Source organism: Synchiropus splendidus, chromosome 1 (assembly GCF_027744825.2).
Source record: "Synchiropus splendidus isolate RoL2022-P1 chromosome 1, RoL_Sspl_1.0, whole genome shotgun sequence".
Lineage (NCBI taxonomy): Eukaryota > Metazoa > Chordata > Actinopteri > Syngnathiformes > Callionymidae > Synchiropus > Synchiropus splendidus.
This window is the reverse complement of record NC_071334.1, coordinates 14,830,333-14,856,413: the sequence shown is the minus strand read 5'-3', so window position 1 is coordinate 14,856,413 and position 26,081 is coordinate 14,830,333. Positions and strand designations below refer to the sequence as shown.

General features: G+C 43.7%; 5 protein-coding genes across 5 annotated transcripts; 4 read left to right on the top strand and 1 right to left on the bottom strand.

The window, feature by feature from the left end:
* The first annotated feature begins 301 nt into the window (after positions 1 to 301).
* On the top strand, positions 302 to 15,940 carry st6galnac5b (ST6 (alpha-N-acetyl-neuraminyl-2,3-beta-galactosyl-1,3)-N-acetylgalactosaminide alpha-2,6-sialyltransferase 5b). The gene is made up of 5 exons (XM_053870156.1): positions 302 to 424; positions 682 to 882; positions 12,040 to 12,449; positions 13,288 to 13,395; positions 15,409 to 15,940. Exons 1-5 carry the CDS (start codon positions 386 to 388, stop codon positions 15,641 to 15,643), a joined length of 993 nt encoding a protein of 330 aa, XP_053726131.1. The 5' UTR covers positions 302 to 385; the 3' UTR covers positions 15,644 to 15,940.
* LOC128762181 (high choriolytic enzyme 1-like) lies at positions 3,814 to 14,187 on the bottom strand. Its single transcript, XM_053870183.1, has 2 exons — positions 14,168 to 14,187; positions 3,814 to 4,582 (listed from the first exon to the last, which is right to left on the bottom strand). The coding sequence occupies exons 1-2, from the start codon at positions 14,185 to 14,187 to the stop codon at positions 3,814 to 3,816; spliced, it is 789 nt and encodes a 262-aa protein (XP_053726158.1).
* Positions 5,852 to 6,637, top strand: LOC128762172 (high choriolytic enzyme 1-like). The gene has a single exon (XM_053870170.1). It carries the CDS (start codon positions 5,852 to 5,854, stop codon positions 6,635 to 6,637), a length of 786 nt encoding a protein of 261 aa, XP_053726145.1.
* A 5,378-nt stretch (positions 15,941 to 21,318) lies between the features above and the next one.
* On the top strand, positions 21,319 to 23,567 carry ptgfr (prostaglandin F receptor (FP)). Its single transcript, XM_053857117.1, has 3 exons — positions 21,319 to 21,367; positions 21,441 to 22,210; positions 23,253 to 23,567. Exons 1-3 carry the CDS (start codon positions 21,319 to 21,321, stop codon positions 23,565 to 23,567), a joined length of 1,134 nt encoding a protein of 377 aa, XP_053713092.1.
* A 325-nt stretch (positions 23,568 to 23,892) lies between these two features.
* On the top strand, positions 23,893 to 25,995 carry btf3l4 (basic transcription factor 3-like 4). The gene is made up of 6 exons (XM_053881226.1): positions 23,893 to 24,007; positions 24,110 to 24,180; positions 24,391 to 24,504; positions 24,591 to 24,792; positions 25,455 to 25,514; positions 25,803 to 25,995. Exons 2-6 carry the CDS (start codon positions 24,127 to 24,129, stop codon positions 25,847 to 25,849), a joined length of 477 nt encoding a protein of 158 aa, XP_053737201.1. The 5' UTR covers positions 23,893 to 24,007; positions 24,110 to 24,126; the 3' UTR covers positions 25,850 to 25,995.
* Positions 25,996 to 26,081: the final 86 nt, after the last annotated feature.

Here is a 26,081-nt window from a genome sequence, read left to right as displayed (position 1 = left end):
TGCAGTGAACGCAGGGGTTATACTTCAGAATACAATGGGCACTTATCCTTGGTTAGTAGACGCTTATACAGTAAGTGACTTGAAATTAATAACTAGTTTTAATTAAAATGCTGTATATGACTGCTGATCCTCACATCTCCCACTGTGGTAATGAACAAGGCTCAATGTTGTAACCCATTATGATGACTGAATTGGACAGGAAATTCAGGCTGTCTAGGACCATGAGGAGCGCCGTTTATGCTGAGGCGTCCCTGTGGAGGAGAGCATGGGAACAGAGTAGTGGAGCATCGCTTTCTGGATGCTGCCTCTGATGAGGCTGCTGCTCCAGTGTTGCAAGAGGAGCGACGCTCTCTGACAGCTACGGCAGGGATGAGATGAAGGCTTCATGCACACACGAGGACGAATGAAGATGAAGATGAGAATGGTAATTTTTGAAACTAAACATGAACGAAATGATCTCTTTTGTTGCGTTTGTGTGGATTTGGTTTCTCCTAAGTGAGTGGAGCGTGAGGGCACTCATTTACTGTGACCTAAATTAACTCCGGTATATTTACATCTTTCACATGTTGTTTAAAGATCCAGGGGTTTTCATGAATGTTAAACAATATTGAATACATTCTTCTTCAGCCCAGCTGTTGAAGTCAATTCACCTTGTGTGTAAAGTCTTGTCTGTATTCGCAGTACCAATGGATTACCGGTGCCATCATCATCACCATGGTGACAAGTTTGATGTTGGTGTACAGCAACAGTTCGAGTGAAAAATCATCCCCCCCGCCTTCTACATCGACTTCTCATCATCCAGTCAGTCGTGCATCAGCTACTAAAAAGCCACAGCCGAAACTCCCAACTCTGGAGGGCTACACAGGAGTCATGGACCGGAGGGTAAATGAAACCTGTTTTATGATCACTTCTGACAGAAGTAGAGAGCAGAAAGGAAAACTGCAGCTGCCAGATGAGAGAGTACACTCAGTATGTGTACTGAACTAGTTATTGTTCTATGAATGAAGATGGTAAAATAACATAAATAACATAAAATAAAAACTACCCGATCGGTGTGTAGTGGATATGAAGAAATTAAGTTTGGATGAATGTAAAACCGATTTGAATATGACCTATATGACCACAAAATCATAGTAACATATATCTGGAAAGTCATCAAGACTGGATGAACACTCCTTGCCGTGGTTTTGAGTGTTCAGTAAGGGGAGGGTAAAGGGTGAAGAAAAACACAGCTCATGTTGGAGGTACATTTTTGCGAAAACTCAGCTCTGCCTACTGCGCGAAATAATTTTTGGATCAGGATCACAGTATATCAGGAACGTTCTTGGAAAATGCAATAGAAGAGATTCGGGGAAATGAAATGATTCCAGTGAACAGCTGAAATGGTTGAGGACTAGTTTCTATTAAACTAGATTCCGTCCTTGGTTTCAGAATTTTCTGTTTCACCTAGTCAGACTTCTACACTTCTGACAGTATCGGCAAGTGTGTTCATTCATTTCTGCCTGACAAGCAAAGCATGAGAACTTCTGGAGTGTCTGCGGTCGTCCTTGTTAGCTCGGCGCAGCCTCGTGATGATGATGGTCTGGTAACAAGGCAATGTTACAAAACAACATGATATTATAGAGTGGGCCCTCCGTATTTGCGAGGTTTAGGGACCAAAGATGACAGTTAATAGCCCAAAATCTCAAATTTGTCACCCCTCTAAAATGCCTATATCTGCTTGTTTTGATGTCTAAAACTCTCCATGTACCCTAGTCACTTAACATTTAAGAATTTACTATAACATAAGTGTGCATAATGATGATGATGAATTTGCTGTACAGTGATGACTAGGGTGCTCTGATGTCTACGATCACAGAATCGCAGGCGGAATCACAAAGTTGACTGAGTTTAATACAGAATTATTGCAGAATTCAACATAATGTTACTGTCTAACTGCTTTTGTGTGGAAGAAGGACGTGTCTTCAGGGAAAATTGCACTGAGGGAAGCTTCTTCTGGATGGCACAGCAAGCTGCCTGCCGCTCAGCCACTGTCAGCGAGTGAGCTTGACTGCAATCTGCTTACGTGGAGAGGAATACGCTAGTATTATCCACCATCTACTGAAACCTAATGCACGAAATGAGTTGGCCCTGCCGACAGCTCTGAGCTTCAGTACATTCTAACAAAGAGCAATACTCTGAATGTAAACACACAGAGCGCAGCAGAAAGCGTCATAATTCAATGATGAAGTAGTGAGTGAATTTTTATTGCCAATAAGGTCTCAGTAACAGCTTGAGAAAAAAAAAAAATAATAAACAGATGAATTTCATTGGTTAAAGTCGTAGGTGGAAAATACGTGACAAAAATGTTCTGTATCAATGCCACGAATATATATAACCCCGGTGCTGCTTTATATTTCTATTTTAGCGGTTATGTTCCATATCAGATGCTGCACACGAGCTTGACTGTCCGTCCACATTATTGATCACAAAAGGGGTGGATTGTCTCCACTCAGCAAAAACAAATTGCTGTTGCTTGTCACTAAATGTTCCCCTGTGGAAAGTGTTTAAAAACAGCAGCAGTGATAGCTGCTCATCACAGATTTATTGTGAAGTCTGACTGCAAGTGCTTTACAGTCATTATGAAGGAGAAGCATTACACGACAGTGTCGGCTCCTCTTCCAGGCTGGGAGGATTCTGATGTGCAGTTCATTTTTACACGGCTTAGTGTCACTCAGCCGATGGGGGCTCTCAGCTTGAATGCTGCCCCTTCGAAAGGAGCTGAGCGGTGACTAACCAGCGAGTGCTGAGGAGTGGGTGGAGGAGTCTGTTTGTCTACTTCAGGGGCATTCGAGGTCTTCCTCTGCTGGAGGGAGTGTTGACTCATATAGACACAATCACCGAGAATTGTTGCAGGGAAACACAAAGTCAATTTAATGAGCTCTCGGTATCACAGACGCTCCAGAATGCAGGTAAAGGGGGATGATCTAATGGGCTCTCTTGTGTTCATGCTGTGGGATAAGGTTCCATTTGCTGTGAGGCAAACTAGTGTGTGGTTTTACACAACTGTTTATAGATTCAGAGCAGATTACGCCGTATTAACTGTACGGCCCATAAATTCTTTTATTCGAATCATTTAGTTTTATTTGTGCTTCATATGCCACGCCATATTGCTCCTGTCAATAATAATCATAATAATAATAATAACAATAATCTGGTGGCAGACACATAGACAACCAGTCACAGAGACACTCACGGCTTCAAACAATTTAAATCATGAGTCAAGCAAGTCATAAAATCATGATAATTTACTATGGACCAATACATTTTTATTCTCAGTTAATCTCTCAGTAAATGGATTATTTCCATCCCTTTAAAATCAATTCCCTAATGAGTATTTATTTAATTATTTTTAGCCTATTAATATCACTAATCCCTTTGAAAAAAAAAAAAAAAAAAAAAAAATTCTGTCTTTGCCTAAAGCTCCGAAACAAACTGTTCTACCTTGAGGATCGAGGAATAAATTATTCATACTCAGGCCAGACAAGGGTCGGTACATTGGTGCCCTGAGTCATCGACGATTTGACTCAACCAGCAGCGCAGTGGTTCAACAGAAATTCAGAAAAAGCAATTGGAAAATGTTAGCTGCTGCGAGGGCAGTAAAGATCTCTGTCCCGTCCGGCTGAAATCCATCATGAATTGAAGGCACACCGAATGATTTATGAAGCTTTATTCGTCACGGATGCATTCACCTGTTGGGTATTATTGACACCATAGAGAATTGCATGATGATCCATTCATAGATTATGTAAAGAATGCATTCCACCCAGATGATCAGCACTGGTAGAGAGCGTTGATCCTCATGATGTCCCAGTAGGACATTCCCTGCCGCTGGCCAATCTGGACGTTGGGGTTGGGGATGGGGGTGATGGAGTCCTTCCCGTACGCGATGGAGAAGGCGGTTCTTCCATAGTGCATGATGGAGGAGTAGTCGTAGGGAGTGTTGAGGTTGTTGGTGTTCTGCTTGTAGAAGTTGTAGGCCATCTGCGGGTCAATGTTCTCCCAGTTGATCTTCACATGCTGGTCCCGGTCGCTCCTGGTCTGCTCGTGCTGGAAGCCCAGAGCGTGGTTGATCTCGTGCTGGATGATGCCGTGGTAGAGGCAGCCTCTTCTGTTGAGAGACAGAACCTGCATCCCTCCCACTCGGCCCAGAGACGAGAAGCAGCCGCCACGGTTCTCAATGCTGATGAAGTCGTACTGGTTCTGACGGGGCACAAAGCGGAGGCAGGTGCTGGAGTGGAAGGACTGCATGGCATACTCGATCTTCTTCCTCTCCCAGCTGGTGAACTCGCTGCTCACAGTGAAGGGGATCGTCACCAGGCCGTCAGAGCCTTTCTTCCACTGGCAGCTCTGGTACCAGCACCGCATGGCATTTCTGGTTCTGGGAACCAACAGGTCACCTTCCATCAGAATCTCATCGGTGTTGTTGTTGGAGGCCAGGATCCTGGTGCTGATATCCACAGTGTCGAGGTGGTCCACTGGAATTTCTTCTTCATGCTGGAAGAGATGAGCCTGAGAGAAGCCGAGCAGGAGCAGCAGTAGACTGATGCAGAGAACCATCTTTGTTCAGCGGAGGGCTTGTTGAGTTCTGCTGGGAGAGACTCCTCAGAGCTTGATGCTGGACTCAACTCTGCCACTGGTCTTTATACTCCTCTGCAGAGGTGTGTCTCCAGCAGGATAATGGGTTGGGCTCCAGGAAGCTAATCCTTCGTAAAAACATCAGAAGAGATGGGCAACTACTCATGTTGCAACCCGTGTTGAATACAGCAACTGTTGGATGATTGGTGACAGAGAATGAGCCAGTCACATTGTCTTTTGCAGCGGTAGGCAAGTCTGTGGTGGGAAACTGTTCACCACATGCAGGATTTAAATCAAGGATGTCACAGTTCAGGTGGATACATTACTCTCTCACGACAACAGAAAACAGGGCTCATCTTTCAAAATGGAGTCAGTTTTGAATGTGATCACTACATCAAGTTCTCTCTAAAGTGAATGTACACAGAAAAGAATTTTACAGATCAGAGATTTGCACATGTTGTTTACATTGTGCCCTGAAATTCTCAAGCCACCACACACATCAATATTCTGTCCAACAACCGATCTAGTGCTTGTCCTCCGAGCCAGAAATCTTGTTTGATCACACATGCTAAATTGAAGTAGATGCATCACAACAATGGGAAAATCCAATACACAACATGGAAGAGGGCGGGATCGTACTTGCCTTGAGGTTTTTAAAAAAATAAAAATATCCAGAGGGAAAAAACAAAATTAAATGAAAGGAACACTATTGCTGCTCCCATAACAGAAGTAAAGGCTACTCATGCCTCCCAGTCACCTGAAGGAATGGATCACTTGAAGACGGCAGCAGATGGAAGTGAGACTTACTTCTCAGAATTAAAAGTATTTGTTTTTGTTATGAAATCAATAAATACAGTACATTCATTTAGCGCATCTCCGACCCCAGGATTCCAATCAGAGATAAGATACATCCGTGGCGAGAAATAGCGACAAATTGATTGTTGCTGTGTGGCTATAGGTTTTGGCGGTTCCTTCACACTAGTGGAAACAATTTCAAGCAGAATGTTCTATGTTGACGTAAGAGAAGAGGCACTGTTTAAATAGTAGGTTTGTCTGCGATTCCTTAATCATCAGGTGTTTTTTTTTTGGATAATCTCAGTGGACCCAAACCCATTGTCCTGCTGGAGACACACCTCTGCAGAGGAGTATAAAGACCAGAGGCAGAGTAGAGTCCAGCATCAAGCTCTGAGGAGTCTCTCCCAGCAGAACTCAACAAGCCCTCCGCTGAACAAAGATGGTTCTCTGCATCAGTCTACTGCTGCTCCTGCTCGGCTTCTCTCAGGCTCATCTCTTCCAGCATGAAGAAGAAATTCCAGTGGACCACCTCGACACTGTGGATATCAGCACCAGGATCCTGGCCTCCAACAACAACACCGATGAGATTCTGATGGAAGGTGACCTGTTGGTTCCCAGAACCAGAAATGCCATGCGGTGCTGGTACCAGAGCTGCCAGTGGAAGAAAGGCTCTGATGGCCTGGTGACGATCCCCTTCACTGTGAGCAGCGAGTTCACCAGCTGGGAGAGGAAGAAGATCGAGTATGCCATGCAGTCCTTCCACTCCAGCACCTGCCTCCGCTTTGTGCCCCGTCAGAACCAGTACGACTTCATCAGCATTGAGAACCGTGGCGGCTGCTTCTCGTCTCTGGGCCGAGTGGGAGGGATGCAGGTTCTGTCTCTCAACAGAAGAGGCTGCCTCTACCACGGCATCATCCAGCACGAGATCAACCACGCTCTGGGCTTCCAGCACGAGCAGACCAGGAGCGACCGGGACCAGCATGTGAAGATCAACTGGGAGAACATTGACCCGCAGATGGCCTACAACTTCTACAAGCAGAACACCAACAACCTCAACACTCCCTACGACTACTCCTCCATCATGCACTATGGAAGAACCGCCTTCTCCATCGCATACGGGAAGGACTCCATCACCCCCATCCCCAACCCCAACGTCCAGATTGGCCAGCGGCAGGGAATGTCCTACTGGGACATCATGAGGATCAACGCTCTCTACCAGTGCTGATCTTCTGTTCAGATATAGAATTTCACTGTAAACTTTCATTGTCCAGTTCAATGAAAGTATTTCATCCACAAAGCAGCAGGTCAAAGCAAAATGGCATATAACTCTTTTAAATAAAAGGCCTCTGTTTACCAACCTGGATGAATAATTCTGAATGGAGAAAACGCTATTGTTTGTTCTTTCAAATGAAGCGCTGAAAGTAAAAGAAGATGGTGAGAAAAGTCAGATGATTTTAGTGTTGCCTAAAACTCGAACTCAAAATAGGACTTGGAAAATATATCCCAATCATGGGATGTTTGATCCGATTCCATATCTTTCTCAAATGAACATCTATCAAATATAAAGGTTAAAAAAAGAAATAAAAATCAGACGACCAAGAACCATCTGTGGCAAAAAACAGCAATACAAAAAGTAAAATTAGAATAAAACTAAAACAAAAAACAAAGAAGAGGAAGAAAGAAACTGACTGTTGGATCACATTGAGAGTAACATACGAGGCCAGATATACTCCTGGCAGTGAACCACCAGACCAAGATTCGATTGTTAATATTGACTGCTAATGTCCTTCGATGACAGCCGTGATAGGGGATGCCATTTCTTGGTCATTTGGACCGTAATGAGGTTAAATGATCTCAGTTGAAGTCTCCCACTTCTCTCAGTCTGGGGTTAATTGCACGAGGAAAACAGAAAACCTCATTACCTCACTTCTGTCCGGATATTTTCATTGAAATATCAATGGGAGGCAAGTCTGTACTCTGTGGAACACAAAAGAAAGAAAAATGTGGAAAAAGAAAAGGCTAATCAGAGGTTGTCCATGGCAGGACGTATTTTTTATACAGGGAAATACAAAAGCGTCGACAAGCAAAAATACCCTTTATGGGTTCCCAGGGATTATATGTGCCTCGTCTTTTATACATTAGAAGAAAGGGAGCAGGGAAGCTGCATACTGAACAAGTTGTGCATTTAAACATGTGACACATAAGAACAGGGACAGCGCAATGTAGCCTATAACTGAACAATAAAAAAACACAACACTGGAAATATAAAACACAGAGGCGAGTCGTGAGCCAACAGGGACATTCTCCTTTATCTGGATCGCGGTTGACACACTTGCAGTTACTGTATGAAATTGTCTCATTAAAAATGTCCATTGAATTCTGCTGTTTGGATTGATGACAGTTTATCCACATGAGCAGAAAAAAGGCTGATGGAAGATAATGCGGAAAGCAATTACAATCCTGGCGTCTTCATTGGTTTGTGTGTGAATGTTTACTACAAATGAGTCTGGTATCAGTGGGCTGCTGCTAAATTACAAGGGACACTTTCGAACTTTTCCTCAAGCTGCCTCCCACTGTTGTGCCATATCCACCATGTCTAGTTTCTTAGTTACAAGATGATACATTATTGATCGATACAACACTGAAATGTGTGTTTGTGAGAGAGAGAGAGAGCGAGGAGTGAGAGTGAGAGAGCGACAGAAGTCATTTATCGAGTTCTCTTCAAAGCAGCCAGGCTCAGGGTTAGTGAAAATGAACAATCCATCAGACTCAGTTTATACTTTGCTGGGTGGATGGCTCACCTGTCTGCTGTCTGATTTATTTCATATCAGATTCTTAGTGACTCACTGCAATGCAGGTCTTTAAGAGGCTATTTTCCAAAGTCATCAAGCCCTTTCACTGGCCTGTTACAGAGGCCGCCACATCAGTGTCAAGAAAACGCTTTCACTTTCCCACTGTAACCTGAGAAACATCGAAACATCACACTCAGAAAGGAACATACGCATTGGGTTTTTAAAAAGAAGTAAACAGGAAGAAGTTGTTGGTGTTTGGGGATAAAAAAGAAACAATTCAAAAATGTAATATTAGTTTGTGGAAACACATGTGTACAATTGCTTCATGAAATGACTTACATTCGCACTGCTCTTTTGACATGGAATCCGGCATAGATTCCCCATCAGAAAATGGACATGGCATTTGCCAATGCCAACTTCAGAAAAACATAGTGTGGAAGACGTCAGGTATCGATGAAACTCTTTCCATGAAGTGCTTGAGCCAGACTGTCAGTATTTTTCTACTCTTAAATCGGCAGTGCCAAACATTTCAAGCATGGCACCTTTACTGAACAGTCCTTTAATGGAATTCTTTGCTCGACAGAATCTGATGTCAGTGTTCCTCTTAACTACTGAAGGCTAATTTAGTACTTCTGTGTTCATGAAGTGCCTCCTTCATCACTGACTCACAACACAAGCGACGGTCTGATTTTCATCTTGAAGAGCAGTCATCTTCTGCATCATCTTTCATCAAAGGCATCTGTAATTTTAGAGATACATTCATGACATTTATTATCTCCAAAGGGCAAAGTTTGAACGCTAATCTGCCTTGGACATCATATCCACACAGTTTGATGTTGATCTAGTTCAGGTCTGGCCAACCCACAGCTCCCGAGCCGCACGCGGCTCTTTCTCCAACTTCATGAGGCTCTTCAGCAAATGATCCGCCAAACTGGCTGCAATTTCGCTCAAGTTGCTGTTGAGATGATCGTTTATACAGGAAATAAGATGAAAAAGTAAGAGCTATACTGGTGAAATGTCAAAACGATTTACGTGACTCAGTTCCACGTTTCACTTTGTCATTCCCTAAACGTATGGCATGTGTTTCACCTGATATTCATTGATGATGGTGGTGAAGTCTGTTTAATTCAGTGGAGTGAAGATGAGACGCTCCAGTCTGCAGCGTCGCTCACATACACAGTCTGGGGCCACGTTATTGGTGGCATGAGCCATGTAAAAATATATATGTAAGTAAAATAAATGGCGCACACATTTCTATCTATGCCACTTGATGTTTCGAGGGGGATCATGGTACAATTTTGGAATTTAAAAAATACATGCACAAGAGACATACACTGGTAGCGAACCAGCAACCATGTGAGACACACACAGGGATGTTACACTGGAGCTAAGTCATGTGACCAGCTGTTCAGGTGAACCTTACAGCCTCACATATTTGCAGGATGTGGCTCTTTTCAGCAACACAGTAAAACAATGTGACTCTTAGCCTCTGACTGGTTGGCCACCCCTGATCTAGTTTTTGGTGCACTTGGTGCACCAATTAATTTCGAATTTGAAGTGTATTTATATCTGTAGCTCTTACGGGCTGCAACATAGTGGGCCGAATTTGGACCCTGGGCCTTGAGTTTGATACACATTTACCTTTCATAAACTGGTTGTTTTGTTTTTTTTTTTTTTTGTAAATATTCATGCGACTTTTGAAGTCTCCCATAAGAAACAACCAGAATAGCAGAGGGTGGAAGACTTTTGTGGGAGAGGTGCTGCATCAGTGTGGTAGAAAAACTAGCATAACGGAAACCTGGATGAGTTTAAGCAAAGCAAGCAATTTATTGAAAAATAACTGTACAATTGGAGGGCAGTCCTTTGACGCTGCGTGCACAGAATTCAGTCAGGCTCTAGCGCACTATAACACATTGATGTCATGGAGGCAATTCTAAAAGCAAATTCCTTCTGTAGCTTCATAACCTTGGACGCATTTCATGTCACACCTTCATTATTACCTTCAGCCTGTCTCAGGTGCCCATTCTGTCCTCCCTATATCCTTTCTGCCCCCCTGCAGGTGGCCCCCATACACACAGAAGGTCGTCCTCATAGAAGCAGTGTCAACAACAAGTCATTAACAAACTTTCCATAACAACAGATTCATCTCACATCGACTTCCAGACAACACGACTCATTCCACCAGCCAAATTGACTACATGTAAATTTGTATGTATGTAAATGCACAGTTTCTATACTTTGAACTTCCTCATCCAATGAACAGATAACAGTGGATGTCATGAATGTCAATTCATGAATGTTGACATTGTCTACAAAATGACAGCTTCCAGATATGGAGGGACTTAATTGTACTCAACTCTCCAAACACATTTAGACGTTTGCACATCATGAGGCAATAATTGACTGTGAAACGTAGTGTGTGCCGTGGCAGTGGTAAAAGCAAGCGACGACACACACACACACACACACAGATACACACACATTCACCTCAGAACTCGATGGCGTGTGAAGCCTGGAGCACGGTTTGGAATGCCAATGCAGTTCTCTTATTTTTGGGAGAGGTTCATGGGAAAAGGCTGGAATTTATCTGTCAGAACTTTAAATCTACCTTTTTCATCTCTGTGAGCCGAGGAGACGACCGCAGTGTGAAAAGCTGGTCTTTGGAGGTCACAGCAACACAGCATCAGCGTGAATGTGTCTAACTGAATAGGACTGGAAGCAAATTGTGCCCAAAACGATTCGATGTAGCCTAAACTAAGCCAAGCAAGCAAATGCTCTCATTTCAGTGGATGGCCGCACCACAAGGAAAAACCTGGGTATTAGCCCCTCACTTCTGAAGCGATTGTTTCCAGACAAATGGGCGTTGAGTTGCAGTAATTATTTTTCTAAACTGGTGTGGTGTGTAGATCAGAAGTTTTGATGATCTCTAACCTCCAGAATACTTAAGTGTTCCAGTACAACCAAATAATCTCTCCAACATGTCAACACACCCGACTGCAGGCTTCTCTCCATGGAGAGGATCAGTGGTGCTACTCTGAGCTGCCCCATAATGAGCATGCTTCACCCTGTTGCATCTCTGAGAGACGGCAAACACCCACTGGAAGAAAGTGCATCTGGACCAGTGGTTCTTAACATGGGTTCGATCGAACCCTAGGGATTCGGTGAGTCGGTCTCAGGGGTTCGGTGGAGCCTCTGCCGCAGAGGTCCACCGCTCAGTCTAGTCTGCAGTTAGTGTATCATATTTTATTTTTTACTAAAGAAGGGTTCGGTGAATGAGCATATGATACTGGTGGGGTTCGGTGCCTCCAACAAGGTTAAGAACCACTGATCTAGACCTTGCGGTCATTGGCCAAATCAAATGTCAATAGTTAAAGTTAAAAATGTTGTCCGACCCGAGAATCGGGTGCTTTCCTGTTTGGCTCAGCTGTTTTATTCACCTAGACTGACTGACTAGACTGAAGACCCCAAGAGACTCCTGGGTGCAGAACTCACTTCCTGCATTGGCAGGACCTCTTTCTTTTGTTGATATGCACGCCAGCATTCAAAGACTTGAACATTTTCATTTGTCACCGCAATGATATTTATGGTAATTCTTTGAAGCTGGTCGACCAGTACGAGTTCAGTCAATTGCTCCAGAGATTCGGAGCAAGACGATTGCAAGACAATTCACCAGAAGGAAAATTATGTCTTTGCACAGGCTCAGGTCAGTGACCTCAGTAAGAGTTGACAACAGGCCGCTAAAAAATTTAACCTCGACAAGGAAGACTCATGGTAAAGTGACAAGAAATTTCCATCCATTTTGTAACCAACAGTCTTGTCCTTCATTCTTCCACAGAGTCTGAAAATGCACTGCAGGACTTGTGCACTGGTGACCAGTTCAGGCCACCTGACTGGGAGCAGGAGAGGTGAGGACATCGACCGCTCCGAATGTGTCATCCGCATGAACGACGCCCCCAGCAGAGGCTATCAGCAAGACGTTGGCCAGCGGACAAGTCTTCGTATCATCGCACACTCCAGCCTGCAGAGAGTGCTGCGGCGCCAACAGGAGCTGTTGAACACCAGCCAAGATACGGTGTTCATCTTCTGGGGCCCCAGCAGCAGCATGAGAAGGGACGGGAAAGGACACGTTTACAACAGCCTCAAGCTGTTGAAGCAGCTACTGCCCACACTGCAAATCTACATCATATCTCGCTTTAAGATGCTGGCACTTGATGAACTGTTCACGAAGGAAACCGGGATTGATCGGTAAATACTCCTATTTTACAGAAGCGACAAAAGTCGCGATCATGTTACAGTATGTTAGCGCCAGATGCAATACATTTGACTCACTGACCCGGTTCAAGCAGCGCATTCTAATTTGCCAGTCAAATACTGAAGTCAAACTCCAGTGACAAGTTGCAGTGTTGATCATTCAGTATCTAGATTTCGCGGTGATGTACGCGGGACAAAATTTCAGACTCACAGACACTGATAGCACCTCTGAAGAACATGATAGACCCGGAGTACAAATCTTTTTTTTTCTTTTTAATACACTTCCACATTAAATACAGGGCTACAATTCTTCCTGTCCGAGCTAGCACATTGATGTTCCTGTAATTTTAGTAAAGTGACTATAGAAGCGGGGGTAGAACGCTTTGGTGGCTGGAAGTACTCAGGCGCGAGTAGCACGACAAGTGTTGCTATATCGCATTTGGTGTGAACACACAGTACAGATTACATAAACAAGGTCTCCAGGTTCAGTGTAGTCAAGTGATCGACATGAAAAATATTTCATATTTAGCATGAGACCTCAACGTCTATGACAGACCGCTTCATAATTTTGTCCCTCACCAGTGGCATAGCTTTTATCATAAGCTATGGGTTTATAAGCCATCCTCTTCTCTTTTCTGGTGCTCGTCTTCCCACAAACAGGGAAGTGAGGGGGGTGGATCACAGGTTAAAGGTCCCACCATGGTAGTGACATGGTTGGTGTTTTCTTAATATGCATGTGTGTGAGAGACCAAGTGCTAGACAGAGAGAATAAGGCCTAACCCTTGTTAGTTCTCAGTGGGTGAGGCGAGCACCAAATATTTTTCTCCTCTAGGAGGCAGTCTAACTCCTGGCTCAGCACTGGCTGGTTCACCATGGCCGTCGCTCTGGAGCTGTGTGACAGAATCAACGTCTTTGGGATGGTTCCTCCAGATTTCTGCAGGTAAACTGATATGTTCAAACATCCGGTGTAGTTGCAACGTTCAAATGTTCCCTGTGAGATTGTCAACGTTCATGTACGTTCGAAACAAGTGCTCTGAAGGGGAGTCAAGTTATGTTAACCAGTAAGGACACCTGAAGCAGAGTGAATGGGAGTGAAATGAAAGGCACTGACATTGAACCTTTAGCTGAAAAGAACATAATGATAATTTGTCTCAATGTTTGGCATTAATGCTGACATTCATTTGGCTCAAATTGATAGTTGATATAGTATCGTGATGATAGTTGCGGCGATATTTCAATGTCCGCACATTAGTCAGCGGTTTAATAACCTTGAACTTTGTCACAATGTTTCTCTCAGACAAAAGGGTTTTAAAGTAGAGTAGGAAGAGACAGTCTCTTAACTTAGATGAATTAAAATGACTTGTTTTCTCTCATACAAGGTTTTTTTTTTCAGAAGTTTAACCACTGAACACATCTAATGCCTCTAAGAGCTAGATCGTGATGAACATGGGGTGTTTTATTTACCATGACAAATTCTTCTCATCAAAAAAAGAGAGCTCACGGTCATGTTTGTTCCACTCGGCGTGCCAGAGTCACCCAGCCTGTGACAGGATGATGGCTGTGGGCGACAGTGACTGTGGCAGATTGTTGTTACCGTTGAAAAGTCCTCCAGTACATAAACACTCGTGGATATTATTGTACTCACACGTATCACATGTTGAACAAAGGAGGGACAGGAGAACAGAGACAGCCTTCAATGATGCTGATGATACAGAGCTACCCCAGGGCCCATGCAACTGAGCCAGCAGCTGCATGTCACTATCATTCTAGGGGTGGAAATCATCCTACATTAGTGAACTGGGTTTAAAGGGGTCTTAAGGGCGAAACAGAACTGGAAAAAAACAAATCCATTTGATGAAGTACTGAGTGGACCTTTAATTCGTGAAAAGGCAAATACTGAGCACCAAGTCCCTTGAAATGGCTCATAATGATAACATTTAATGTGGAAAACGATAGAAAGTAAAAGTAATTGTACATTTAAAATGGGTCAAAAGAGAAAGATAAAGAGGCAAGCCAAAAGACCATTACATAAAACATCTTAAAAGACGAGATACAAAGTGAAGCTTATGAATTATTAGGAAAGAATGTTTAAATTATACATCAAACCTCAGAATTCTGAGATAAGATGATCGCATGTACAGCAAAGAAACCACACGAATCCCTCCACACTGTCTGCAAAAACTAGTAATGAGAACCTCTCCAAACATATACTGTAACATTATGAGCACTTGCTGGTTAAGTGAGTGACACAGATATACAGTAAGAGAGTGACCGGCAGTGACCCCAGGGCCAGTCCCTCTCCCCAAGTTATTGGGATTTAATCGAATATTCCCTTTTTTAATCTCGATGTTGATGATGAACGATTCACTTTTATGCCTCTGGACCGTTAAGATTCTGTGTTGGCTCAGTGAGAGAATACAATTAGAATGGCTACGTTCCACTGTAGGGATGAAGTCAATTCCTTTGTGAGTTATAAGAGCAACTGGTGCATGAATTGGAATAGATCTGATGTTCCTGTCTGATGAGGCGGTTTATGTTAGCTGATAAGATCCTGGCGTTGTCTATAAAACAGCGCTGTATCTATTGTTCTATGCGGCAGACACTAGTCACAGCACCATTCACCTTGACATGTCTCTACATCACAGCCAACATGAGATTTACTTGTGTCGTACGTGAGGCGCAGACGCTGGCTAAAGTCATCTATAAGATGTTAATCTGGCGCAGGCAGGACTGAACAATGTGGGACATTGTCCCAGTTATTCATGGACAAAGTGACTGAAGTGACTGTGATCTGAGCCACATGCTGCGGAGGAACAAGACGGCAGCTAATGAGCCTGCAATCTTCTGATCTCTGCTTCCCTTCTTCTTCTCTTCCCACTCACTTCTGCCGCTCCCCCATCGCATAATTATCTTCCCGCATTTCCTCACACTTTCGTACCATACCTGCCATCAGATCCCCCCTTCATCCCTCCGTCCCCTATCATTACTACGAGCCGTTCGGACCAGCCGAGTGTTCTATGTACCTGACACATGAGAGGAGCCGGCGTGGAAGCCATCACCGCTTCATCACTGAGAAGATAGTCTTTGCAAACTGGGCACAGACCCTCAACATTCACTTTTACCAGCCGGACTGGAAACCCAGAGCGTTCAGCATGAACAGATCCGTGACACACTCTCCCACTGACTGATGATACTCATCAAGAAACAAAGATCTTCAAGATTAACTTGGCTTCAGGAACCATGGAAGAGGAATGAATATGAACCGCTGACAAAGTAATTTCAATAACATTGAAAATGGCAACAAACAAAAACATTATGACTGAATAGGAGGTGACTGAAGTTTGCTCCTTATTTCAAAGTCAAAACTGACTGTCTTCTTCCACATTTATGAAAGTGAGCATCGTCTTCTCAACCTGAAAATAAACATCAGTGGCCTTGAGCGGCTTGGATACATCCACTGTAAGTTAACACCGCATCTTAACGTCGACAGGTCAAATATAAAGTTTGTTTATAAGCTGGTCTCTTTGTTTTTTGTTAGCAGCAACTAAATCACTCACCCTCCTCTAGCTATTTCCCTCCACAAAAACCCAAATCACAGTCATTTGGGAACTGTCCATCTCTTAAACTGCAGTTCACAATTCCACTCTCACACAGATGGGCTCCCTGAAAAACCCGGCCAACCCCTGTGGCTGATGCTGGAGGTTGTGATTGGCTCTGTGTTATGGTTATCAGGGGAACAAGCAGCAGATTTAGATTTGGGTCCAGACATCCACTCACACTATTTGACTGGAGTGGGTTACTGGAAATTGTGTCTCAAGTCTTGTCCTCAGTTGCATATTTACTTCCAGAGTGTTCACCAGGGAATCTCAATATTCTCAGGTGCTGTGAGAAAACACCCTGCAGGATTTGGGAGTCAAGCTCGCTGTGCCGGCTTCTGCTGCTCTGCACAACAATTACGACTGCTCCAGGTAGAAAAGACGGATTCAGACAGATTCAAAGGAAAGGCAGCTGCCAATAACCAGGCGGTGGCTATCTCTGAGCACTGGAGGCAACATCATTATTTTTACTGACCTTGGACAAACAGCGTCCCCGACACTCTGAGGCAGAAGGCTGTTGTTCATTAACTGAGCTTTAATGAGGCATTTGATGAGCAGAGATTGATATTATTGACCAGTTCTCACCCAAAACCTGAAGGCAAACTGTTTATTAGAATGAAGCAACAATGAGTCGCTACATATTTCTTTTCTCCATTTGTTGTACCATTTGTCAGTGGCACTAGTGAAGGCAATGAAAGTCATACTTTCTTCAACTGGTGCATGTCACATGTGGCAACAGTCACACAAAAAGTTCGTTATATATAAATATATAATAAATATATAGTAATATAAAGTCTTCATTTCATTGACATTACATATACTTAACGCCACTGGTCTCACTATAAGGTAATAATATATCACAACATAGTCAATCAAATAGATTTTCAAATATGAGGCTATCTAAGTGGCGAAGTTGGTGAGTTCATTTTGGAAAGTATTGATATATATTTCCATGGAGAATAAAATCATTAAATACATATAAAAGAGAAAATGTTAAAAGGTTAGGGCGCCATCACCAATGAGTTCACAGCAGAGACAACAGCGCCCCTTAGTGGTTGTATAGTGTAGATTAGATTGCCTTTATGGGTCCCCACAGTGGGGGACTTCTAAATGTCACAGCAGCCGATGACACCAAAAACATTAAAGTTACACAGCAAACATCTTAGACAGCCATAAAGCTTCAGCAAAAAAAAAAAAAAATCAAGTGTGGTCACAAGCTAGCAAACGCTACGAGACAAATACCCCTAATATATAAGCACATATAATGACAAAATAATTAAAATGTAAGTAAATAAATTACACATAGATATTGAAACATTATACAGTATGTCCTTTCAGCGCATTGGCTTTCCTACTGTACTCAATGGGGTGATAATGATATCCCTGAGGAAAATTTAAAACTCCTGACTGAACCATCAATTTTTGTACGTTCTGGCAGCTCTGCTGAAACTGGCCAAACTCTAAAATGTGTGATTTATGGGTGCAGTTCATTCAGCTTTACAGTAACTAGCATTTACAGTCACTCTATGTGGATGATAACGTGCGGCAGAGTTTGGCACAAGCTGTCTTCTGGCTGTGTCTAGAGCCAGACAGAGGTTTGATAACAAGTGTAAAATGTTGGTGTGTGAATGGTCGTCCACCAATAACTACCCAGGCTGCCCCGCCCTGTGCAGGCTCCAACTCCCTGCCACTGACAGTCTGCCAGTATTAAGGTCTGGACCGGGCCACACATTTTATTCTTCTTAAATGTCAGTAATTCATTTAGAGTTTTCATGTTCAACACATTTCTTACAACCACAATATCTGATGCGTCTGTGATGTGTGTGGCCAGATTTTAGCCACCCAGGCGGACTGCACCCCTCCAGAAGAGGATTTCAAACAAGGCAGATAGATCTCTCTATGATCCATTGTGCCTGAGGAAACGTGGCTGCCTCATAATGCTGCACCCTTAGGAAGATAATGTATCTTCTCGGGCCCCGCCAATGTGCTGACATGGCATAAGCGCTGACGTCCATACTGCTACGCATCTTAAAAATGGCTTTAAAAGGATGACGTGGCCAAAATATTTGCTTTCAACAAAATACTGAACACAGCGCAGATGACTCAGCATTTCTTTCTCAAGAAGGACCATCACACAGTTACAGAGGCATTACATGAACAAAATACTGTCCCTCTGTGGCATTTGGGGAGTTGCAGCCTTCACTCTGTGAGGACACATTTTCAGAGGCAGAAAATTGAATTTGAACTGCAGTCCAGCTTTTACACAAGCTTGCGGGAACTTGAATCTAAAATTATGGGCTCAGAGAGGGGTGGAGCCCGTTCCAGATTGATGGGGTGAGAGGCAGGGGTCACCTTGGGCCTATTACTGGACCATCATTAGGTACATACAGACAGGCCACCACTGACTGTAGACCTACACACAGTTTAGTGTCACCTACTGTCTTCAGTGTTTTGAGAGTGTGGGAGGAAACCCGGATACCTGTTGGAAACCAACATTCTGCATAGCACAGGACCAACGTATACATTCAGATTCCCACAATGAAATAACGTACATAGTCACAACATTTATAAAAGTCAAAAAATAAAATTAAAATGGGGAAATGAAACATTTTTTTAAGCAGCTTATTTTATTTATTTATTTTTTAACTCTATTTCTATTATATTAGGGCTGCAATAATTAACTATAGTTATCTGTCAAATTGGTTGCCAGTAGGATCATGAGTCGACGAGTTATGATGTCACCGCTCTCACTAGAAGATGCAGAAAGCAGAGAAATGTCATCATTTCACAAGGACACATACCGTTCACACCACACCATGGGACTAGTCATCTCTCTATTGAAATATTGTTTTAACCACATGAATTTCAACAGTTGTTTTTATTCACGGATTTGAGCAGAAAGTATTTAGAAGTTTTTCAAGTTTTTTAATTGATTTTAAAAACAGACGAGAAGTTCTTTGTAAACTTCTTTTACACTCTTTACAACACAGCAGCCAGTGGGTTAAAATGGCCAGTAGGCTCTTTGGTGTCACAGTCAGACTTCAACCTTTTACTGACATCCAACTGTCTCACGGATCCATCACATTTGTCTACAGCACTAACAATGGACCTCTTAAATGAAGGTCTGCTCTAGTTGCCTGACAGGGGATCAAACCAACAACTACTCAATAGTACTCAATAGTAGTACTTTTTACTACCCCATGAGCTACACAGCAGCCATTTATGATGAACTAATCGTGACGGGACGCACAGTGCATCAGAAAGCTTTGGCTCATTTTCCCACCTCACACTAATGGCAGCTCTCATTGAGCACCACCAAGTGAAGCCTGTGTTGCTGCGACTCCGAGTGAAGTAGTCGACAATAGGCTGTGATTTCACTTCCACCTCCATTGTGTGCGAGCGGTCGGGCGCCGCTCATTACAGCCTCCATTGTATGTGACACCACACTTTGGACATGTCATGTCACCGGAGGGAAGATTTTTCTGAACTTGTGAAAGACCTATTAGCACACTTTTGAGAGCCGGGCGAAGCTGGCATCACTGCATCGCAGTTTTGTCACATTCTGTACAGAAGCACAGTCACTCTGCTTCCTGTCAAACATACTGTACATTCATGACCCCTTGGAATGTTTATTCAGCCAACCAGCTTTCACTTAGGTCAGCTGATCAATCGAGTCATAGGTGACTTGAAGAGAGGCATGTTTAAACAGTGTATGCTGTGTTGCGATGATGATGATGATGGTGATGATGATGATGGTGGTGAAGAAGATGTACGTGGTTGTGGTGGTGATGATGATGATGGTGGTGCTGGTGGTGGTGATGATGATGATGGTGAAGATGACGATGATAATGATGATGGTGAAGAAGATATACGTGGTTGTGGTGGTGATGATGATGATGGTGAAGATGATGATGGTGGTGAAGACGATGTACGCGGTTGTGGTGGTGATGATGATAATGGTGGTGGTGATGATGATGATGGTGAAGATGATGATGGTGGTGAAGAAGATGTACGTGGTTGTGGTGGTGATGATGATGATGGTGAAGATGATGATGGTGGTGAAGAAGATGTACGTGGTATTTCTGGTGATGATGATGATGATGATGGTGCTGGTGGTAGTGATGATGATGATGATGGTGGTGAAGAAGATGTACGTGGTTGTGGTGGTGATGATGATGATGGTGAAGATGATGATGGTGGTGAAGACGATGTACGCGGTTGTGGTGGTGATGATGATAATGGTGATGATGATGATGGTGAAGATGATGATGGTGGTGAAGAAGATGTACGTGGTTGTGGTGGTGATGATGATGATGATGGTGGTGCTGGTGGTGGTGATGATGATGACGGTGAAGATGATGACGATAATGATGATGGTGAAGAAGATATACGTGGTTGTGGTGGTGATGATGATGATGGTGATGATGATGATGATGATGATGGCGAAGATGATGATGGTGGTGATGATGGTGAAGATGATGATGATAATGATGGTGGTGAAGAAGATGTACGTGTTTGTGATCATGGTGGTGAAGAAGATGTACGTGTTTGTGGTGGTGATGATGATGATGATGGCGGTGCTGGTGGTGGTGATGATGATGATGGTGAAGATGATGATGATAATGATGGTGGTGAAGAAGGTGTACGTGGTTGTGGTGGTGATGATGATGATGGTGATGATGATGATGATGATGATGATGATGGCGAAGATGATGATGGTGGTGATGATGGTGAAGATGATGATGATAATGATGGTGGTGAAGAAGATGTACGTGTTTGTGATCATGGTGGTGAAGAAGATGTACGTGTTTGTGGTGGTGATGATGATGATGATGGCGGTGCTGGTGGTGGTGATGATGATGATGGTGAAGATGATGATGATAATGATGGTGGTGAAGAAGGTGTACGTGGTTGTGGTGGTGATGATGATGATGGTGAAGATGATGATGATGATGGTGGTGCTGGTGGTGGTGATAATGATGATGATGAGGGTGAAGATGATGATGGTGGTGAAGAAGATGTACGTGGTATTTCTGGTGATGATGATGATGATAGTGCTGGCGGTAGTGAAGATGATGATGGTGAAAAAGATGTACGTGGTTGTGTTGAAGATGATGATGAAGATGATGTGCAGCGATGTTGCATGCACTTCACACAGAGGCTTATTTCTCAGTGGTGACGCTCTGTGGTCCTCCCTCACTGTGATGTGAGCAACAGCTCAGCAGCTCTCTTCTTTGAGAGAGAAGGATTGAGGAGAACAGTTTCTTATGTGGCATCTAGAGATTCTGCCAAAGAATTGGAGTGAAGACAGACCAGGTAGGACCCAATTTTTGTATGTGAGAACTTGACAGAAGTGTGTTGATATTTACGTATTTTCTGCGGGGTCCAGAATTCAGCATGTCCTCTAACGGGAGCTCCAACAACACCAGCACCCAGAGTGAGCTGTCCATCACTGCGTCTGTCATCTCCATGACTGTCGGCATCTTGTCCAACAGCTTTGCTCTTTTCATACTGAGAAAATCCTACAGTCGTATTCGTGCGAAGTACAAAGCCTCCTTCCTGCTCTTCGCCAGCAGCCTGGTGGTCACTGACCTGCTGGGACACCTCATCATTGGTTCTCTGGTTCTCTTTGTCTACATTTCCAATAAGCGATGGGAGCTGTTTGACCCATACCGCATCGTGTGCAGCATCTTTGGGACCTGCATGGTGTTCTTTGGCCTCAGCCCTCTTTTCCTGGGAAGCGCCATGGCCGTGGAACGCTGCATCGGAGTCACCCGACCGATCTTCCACTCAACCGGGTTGGCGTCCCACCACATGAGGAGGCTGCTGGGGGTCATGTGGGTGCTGGCTGCTCTGGTGGCGGTGCTGCCAGTGCTGCTGTGGCGGCCCTACAAGATCCAGAGCTCCAGGAGCTGGTGCTTCTTCCACATGGATGAGCCCAGAGACTGGCTGGACGTGCTGCTGCCTCTGCTCTTCTCCATGCTGGGGATTGTGGCTCTGCTGTTGTCCATAGTGTGTAACACAATGACCAGCTTTGCTTTGCTTCAATCAAGACTGCGCCAAAAGCATCACTGCAGAGGAACTTCCTACCATCTGGAGATGATCTGCCAACTTCTGGTCATCATGCTGGTGTCCTGCGTCTGCTGGGGCCCTTTGCTGGTGAGATATTTTGCCGCTTGCGCATTTGTTGGGCGGCTCTAGTCGTCATGCTTTTACTCAGCTCTCTCATTTCCGAAACTTACAGAGAAATACTGCATAGTTCGGAGTTGATGACCGGAGGTTTGAGATTTAGCCAACATTGGAACATATATTGGAAGCAGTTTATCAGTTTCAGTTTCAGTTTGTTATTTTATTTTTTAGCACAGTGATCCACCACAGGATATTGGTGCGAACAGGATATAATGTTCTCGATGTCACCTGCCTGTGACAACACTAAAAGACATGACATGCAAAACCTGTGTGGTGAAAATCAAATATACACAGTACACTGTTTCTAATAATTAAAAAAAAACCCGCTATATATTGTTATTGCGTGTGCCACCTTTGTCATGGCAATGAACTACTCTCACTTTGAGTAGTACAGTCTTTATATTTGAAGGAAGTTTCTCTTTAAAAGTAAGATAACAGAGGCAGACCCAGGGCAATGTGGGGAACACAATACCACACCTTGGATTTGCATAAGAAGATGGAGGAATGGATTGTATTAAGTACTTACGGCGCAAAAGCTTGACAGGACTGATCGCTTGTGATGAACTGATGACTAATGTGTGGCAGGCTGCTTCCACTCAGGCTAAAAATAAGAATTTGGGGAACAAAGTGACCTTATTGAAGCGTCTTCAGTGTGACATGACCATCGCTGTCACTCACACTGTCAGATCCAGCATTGAGTTTTCTCTGTGATCACATCCTGGGTTTAACAAACACATATATTTGGAGTTTCTCCATAATGTCTGTTCTTCCTTTTTGATCGAATCACGGTATAACTGCATAACAGAGTACAATGAGGTTTTGTGAGGGACTCATATTGTACATGGAGCAGTAATGAGTGGCAATATACCATGACAGGGAAAGCAGAAATAAAGAACACCAACACCGGTGAAGAGTAATATGCATAACATTCTGTCCTTTTTTTGTTTTGTTTTTCTATTCTAACTATTGAAAAGCCAAGAGTTATTGCTGTCATCTTCTGCCTCTCTGCTAGATCCGCGTCATCATCCAGTGTCTCAAAGTCCATGAGGAGCCCAAGTCCATCAGTCTATTGATGATGGTGCGCATGGCGACTTGGAACCAGATCCTGGACCCTTGGGTCTATATTCTGCTGAGGAAAGCTGTTATGAAGAAAATCTTCTTGTTGCTGCAAAACTTTTGCGCATCCAAGCCACAGCGACTTCTAACGTGGCAGAGGAGCCTCTTCAGGAGCTCGGAGGAGACAAACAACAATGCATCTGGGTCCCCTACCTGTCCCTGCCTTGGAGGATTGATCCTGAAAGACACAGTGATTCAGTCAATTGCATGAATATTTGTCTGAAGACAAGCGCAACTAGGACACTGGATGCACACCACATCAACGAGCACTGCATTGTGGAACATAATTTAAAGCCATTATTGTCATCCATTATAGTGTTCAGTTCATACTGCTCTGATATTGTAAAAAAAAAACACTCAATATTCTTCAAATTTGAGGTATGAAGCAGCACGTTGAATATATATGCATTACTTTATAATAATGGGACGTTGATCGTCATTTATGTTATCTTGTCACCGACTGTCAATACAGACGTAGAATTAGAACGTTGTTGATGTCATACAACGAGTGTCCGCTAGATGGCCACACCAGACGCAAACTGTTGTCAGCTGGTCAGAAACCAGGAAGTGGAAAACAATCCCATTTGACGCAACATCTCCTCCATGAACACCGTGTTTCCCTGCCGCATGCTCCCGAGGACGCCCCAGCAGGTAGCGCGTCACGAATGAAAGCAGTCAGCAAGTGTTTCTCTCCAGTCAGAGACACTTTGGGAAGTCCTGAGATCGGCCGCTCATTCAGTCTCTCTCTCACAGCTTTTACAGGTGGAAACATGAATCAAGAAAAACTGGCCAAGCTTCAAGCTCAAGTGCGGATAGGTGGGAAGGTGAGACTCTCGAGGGGCCACGTTTTTAATAGTAAACATACAGTCTTTCAAACTCTAGATCTTGGTAGGGATGTTGTACAGGCTGAAATAAACATGGGTGCTACCAGAACTGTGGCATGAAGATGGCACTTGAGTGGTGACAATAACAAATAGAGAGATGGATGTGTCTATGTAGTGTCTGATCCAGAGTTTGGTGGACCTTCTTTCCAGGGTTCGGCACGTAGAAAGAAGAAGGTGGTGCACAGAACGGCGACCGCAGATGACAAAAAGCTCCAAAGCTCCTTAAAGAAGTTGGCTGTAAACAACATTGCAGGCATTGAGGAGGTAAATTGGTATGGATCGACACTGTAAGGAGGCAACGTCCCTGGCTGCTGTCCTCGTGCTCAGCAAACGTCACCTTTCTTTTTGAGGTCAACATGATCAAGGATGACGGCACGGTGATCCACTTCAACAACCCCAAAGTTCAGGCTTCACTGTCAGCCAACACCTTTTCCATCACGGGTCACGCCGAGACCAAGCAGCTGACCGAGATGCTACCAGGGATCCTCAGCCAGCTCGGTACCGACAGCCTCAGCAGCCTGCGGAAACTGGCCGAGCAGTTCCCACGACAGGGTGGGTTTGATGAAACTAGCTCCCTGGTCTGTAGCTGGCAAAAGAGTTGCACTTTCTGCCTTGCCAGATTATCAATGCTGCCGAAAGGTGCAATTCTGTGTTTTGAGTTGAGCATTATGGTAAATACCGTCATCTATCTAATCACACTGATACTTAAAACAAAGTTTTAATAATTTAAGTAAATTATAAAAACTAAATAAATGCATATTGTAGCGTTGGAACTCCACCTTTGCTCATAAACGCATGTGTTGCCAATGAAAGGCTGCGCACTATTGCAGTTAGCATAAATGGCCACTAGAGGACAGGCTTGGAAGGTTATGAATATCCATTTTCTTATCGCGTTGCCAGCGTCCTGTCAAGTAACATATGGCTAATGTGCACTTTAAGCATGCCTGTCCCTCATGCTGCACTCATTGACTCTGTGAAAGGCTGTTCTTTATTTGTAAACGAGTTTTTACCATCTGTACTGCCAGCCAGAGTTACAACTTCTCAAATTGAAATGTTACTTTAGTTGCCTTATTGAACCCCCTAGAGATCATAACCTGACACATAAAAACAAAACTCAATGGATGGTTTCAACTGGTGGCTGCAAGTACAGCAATAGTATTGTTGTTGTTATTGTTGTTGTTATTGTCACAATAACCACCTCACTCTAATTTCAGCTCTTGACTCCAGAACTCCAAAGGTTGAAGACATCGAGGAAGAGGATGATGATGTTCCAGGTTCGTTTCAGCAGGTTTTTGCCTTGCGGGCCATAAACAAACTTTGTTTTGTAGTGGAAAATGAATGAATATTTAAATGTCTGGAAATTGTTATGGACGTCGTTGGAGTGCCCAGTGTGTGTCTGTGTGGCTCGTGTTTGCTGAAAATCATGACGAACTAGTTGAATAGTTGAAATGTTTTATAATTGTGTAGATGTGTTTTCATGACAAAGTATGTGAAATTATGTAATGTAAATTATGTCGATGGTTACTGACGTGACGTGATGCTTCTGTGTTTTTGTCCTGCAGATCTGGTGGAGAATTTCGACGAGGCATCCAAGAATGAAAGCAACTGATTGGTTTCATGTGCCTGTGGACTGAATAAGTGACGGCATCATCAACACCATCCTGTGAAGCAGAGACTTTTTTTTTTTTATTTTACTGATCCATGTGGCCCTACAAGCTTGAGTGATGATGAGAATAAAGATGATGTAGAACTGCAGTGATGACAGTGGAAGGTTGAAGCTCTGCTGGGGTTCAGGGTGAATCACAAATCTGTGATCTGACAGCACAAGTCTGTCGTCCGTC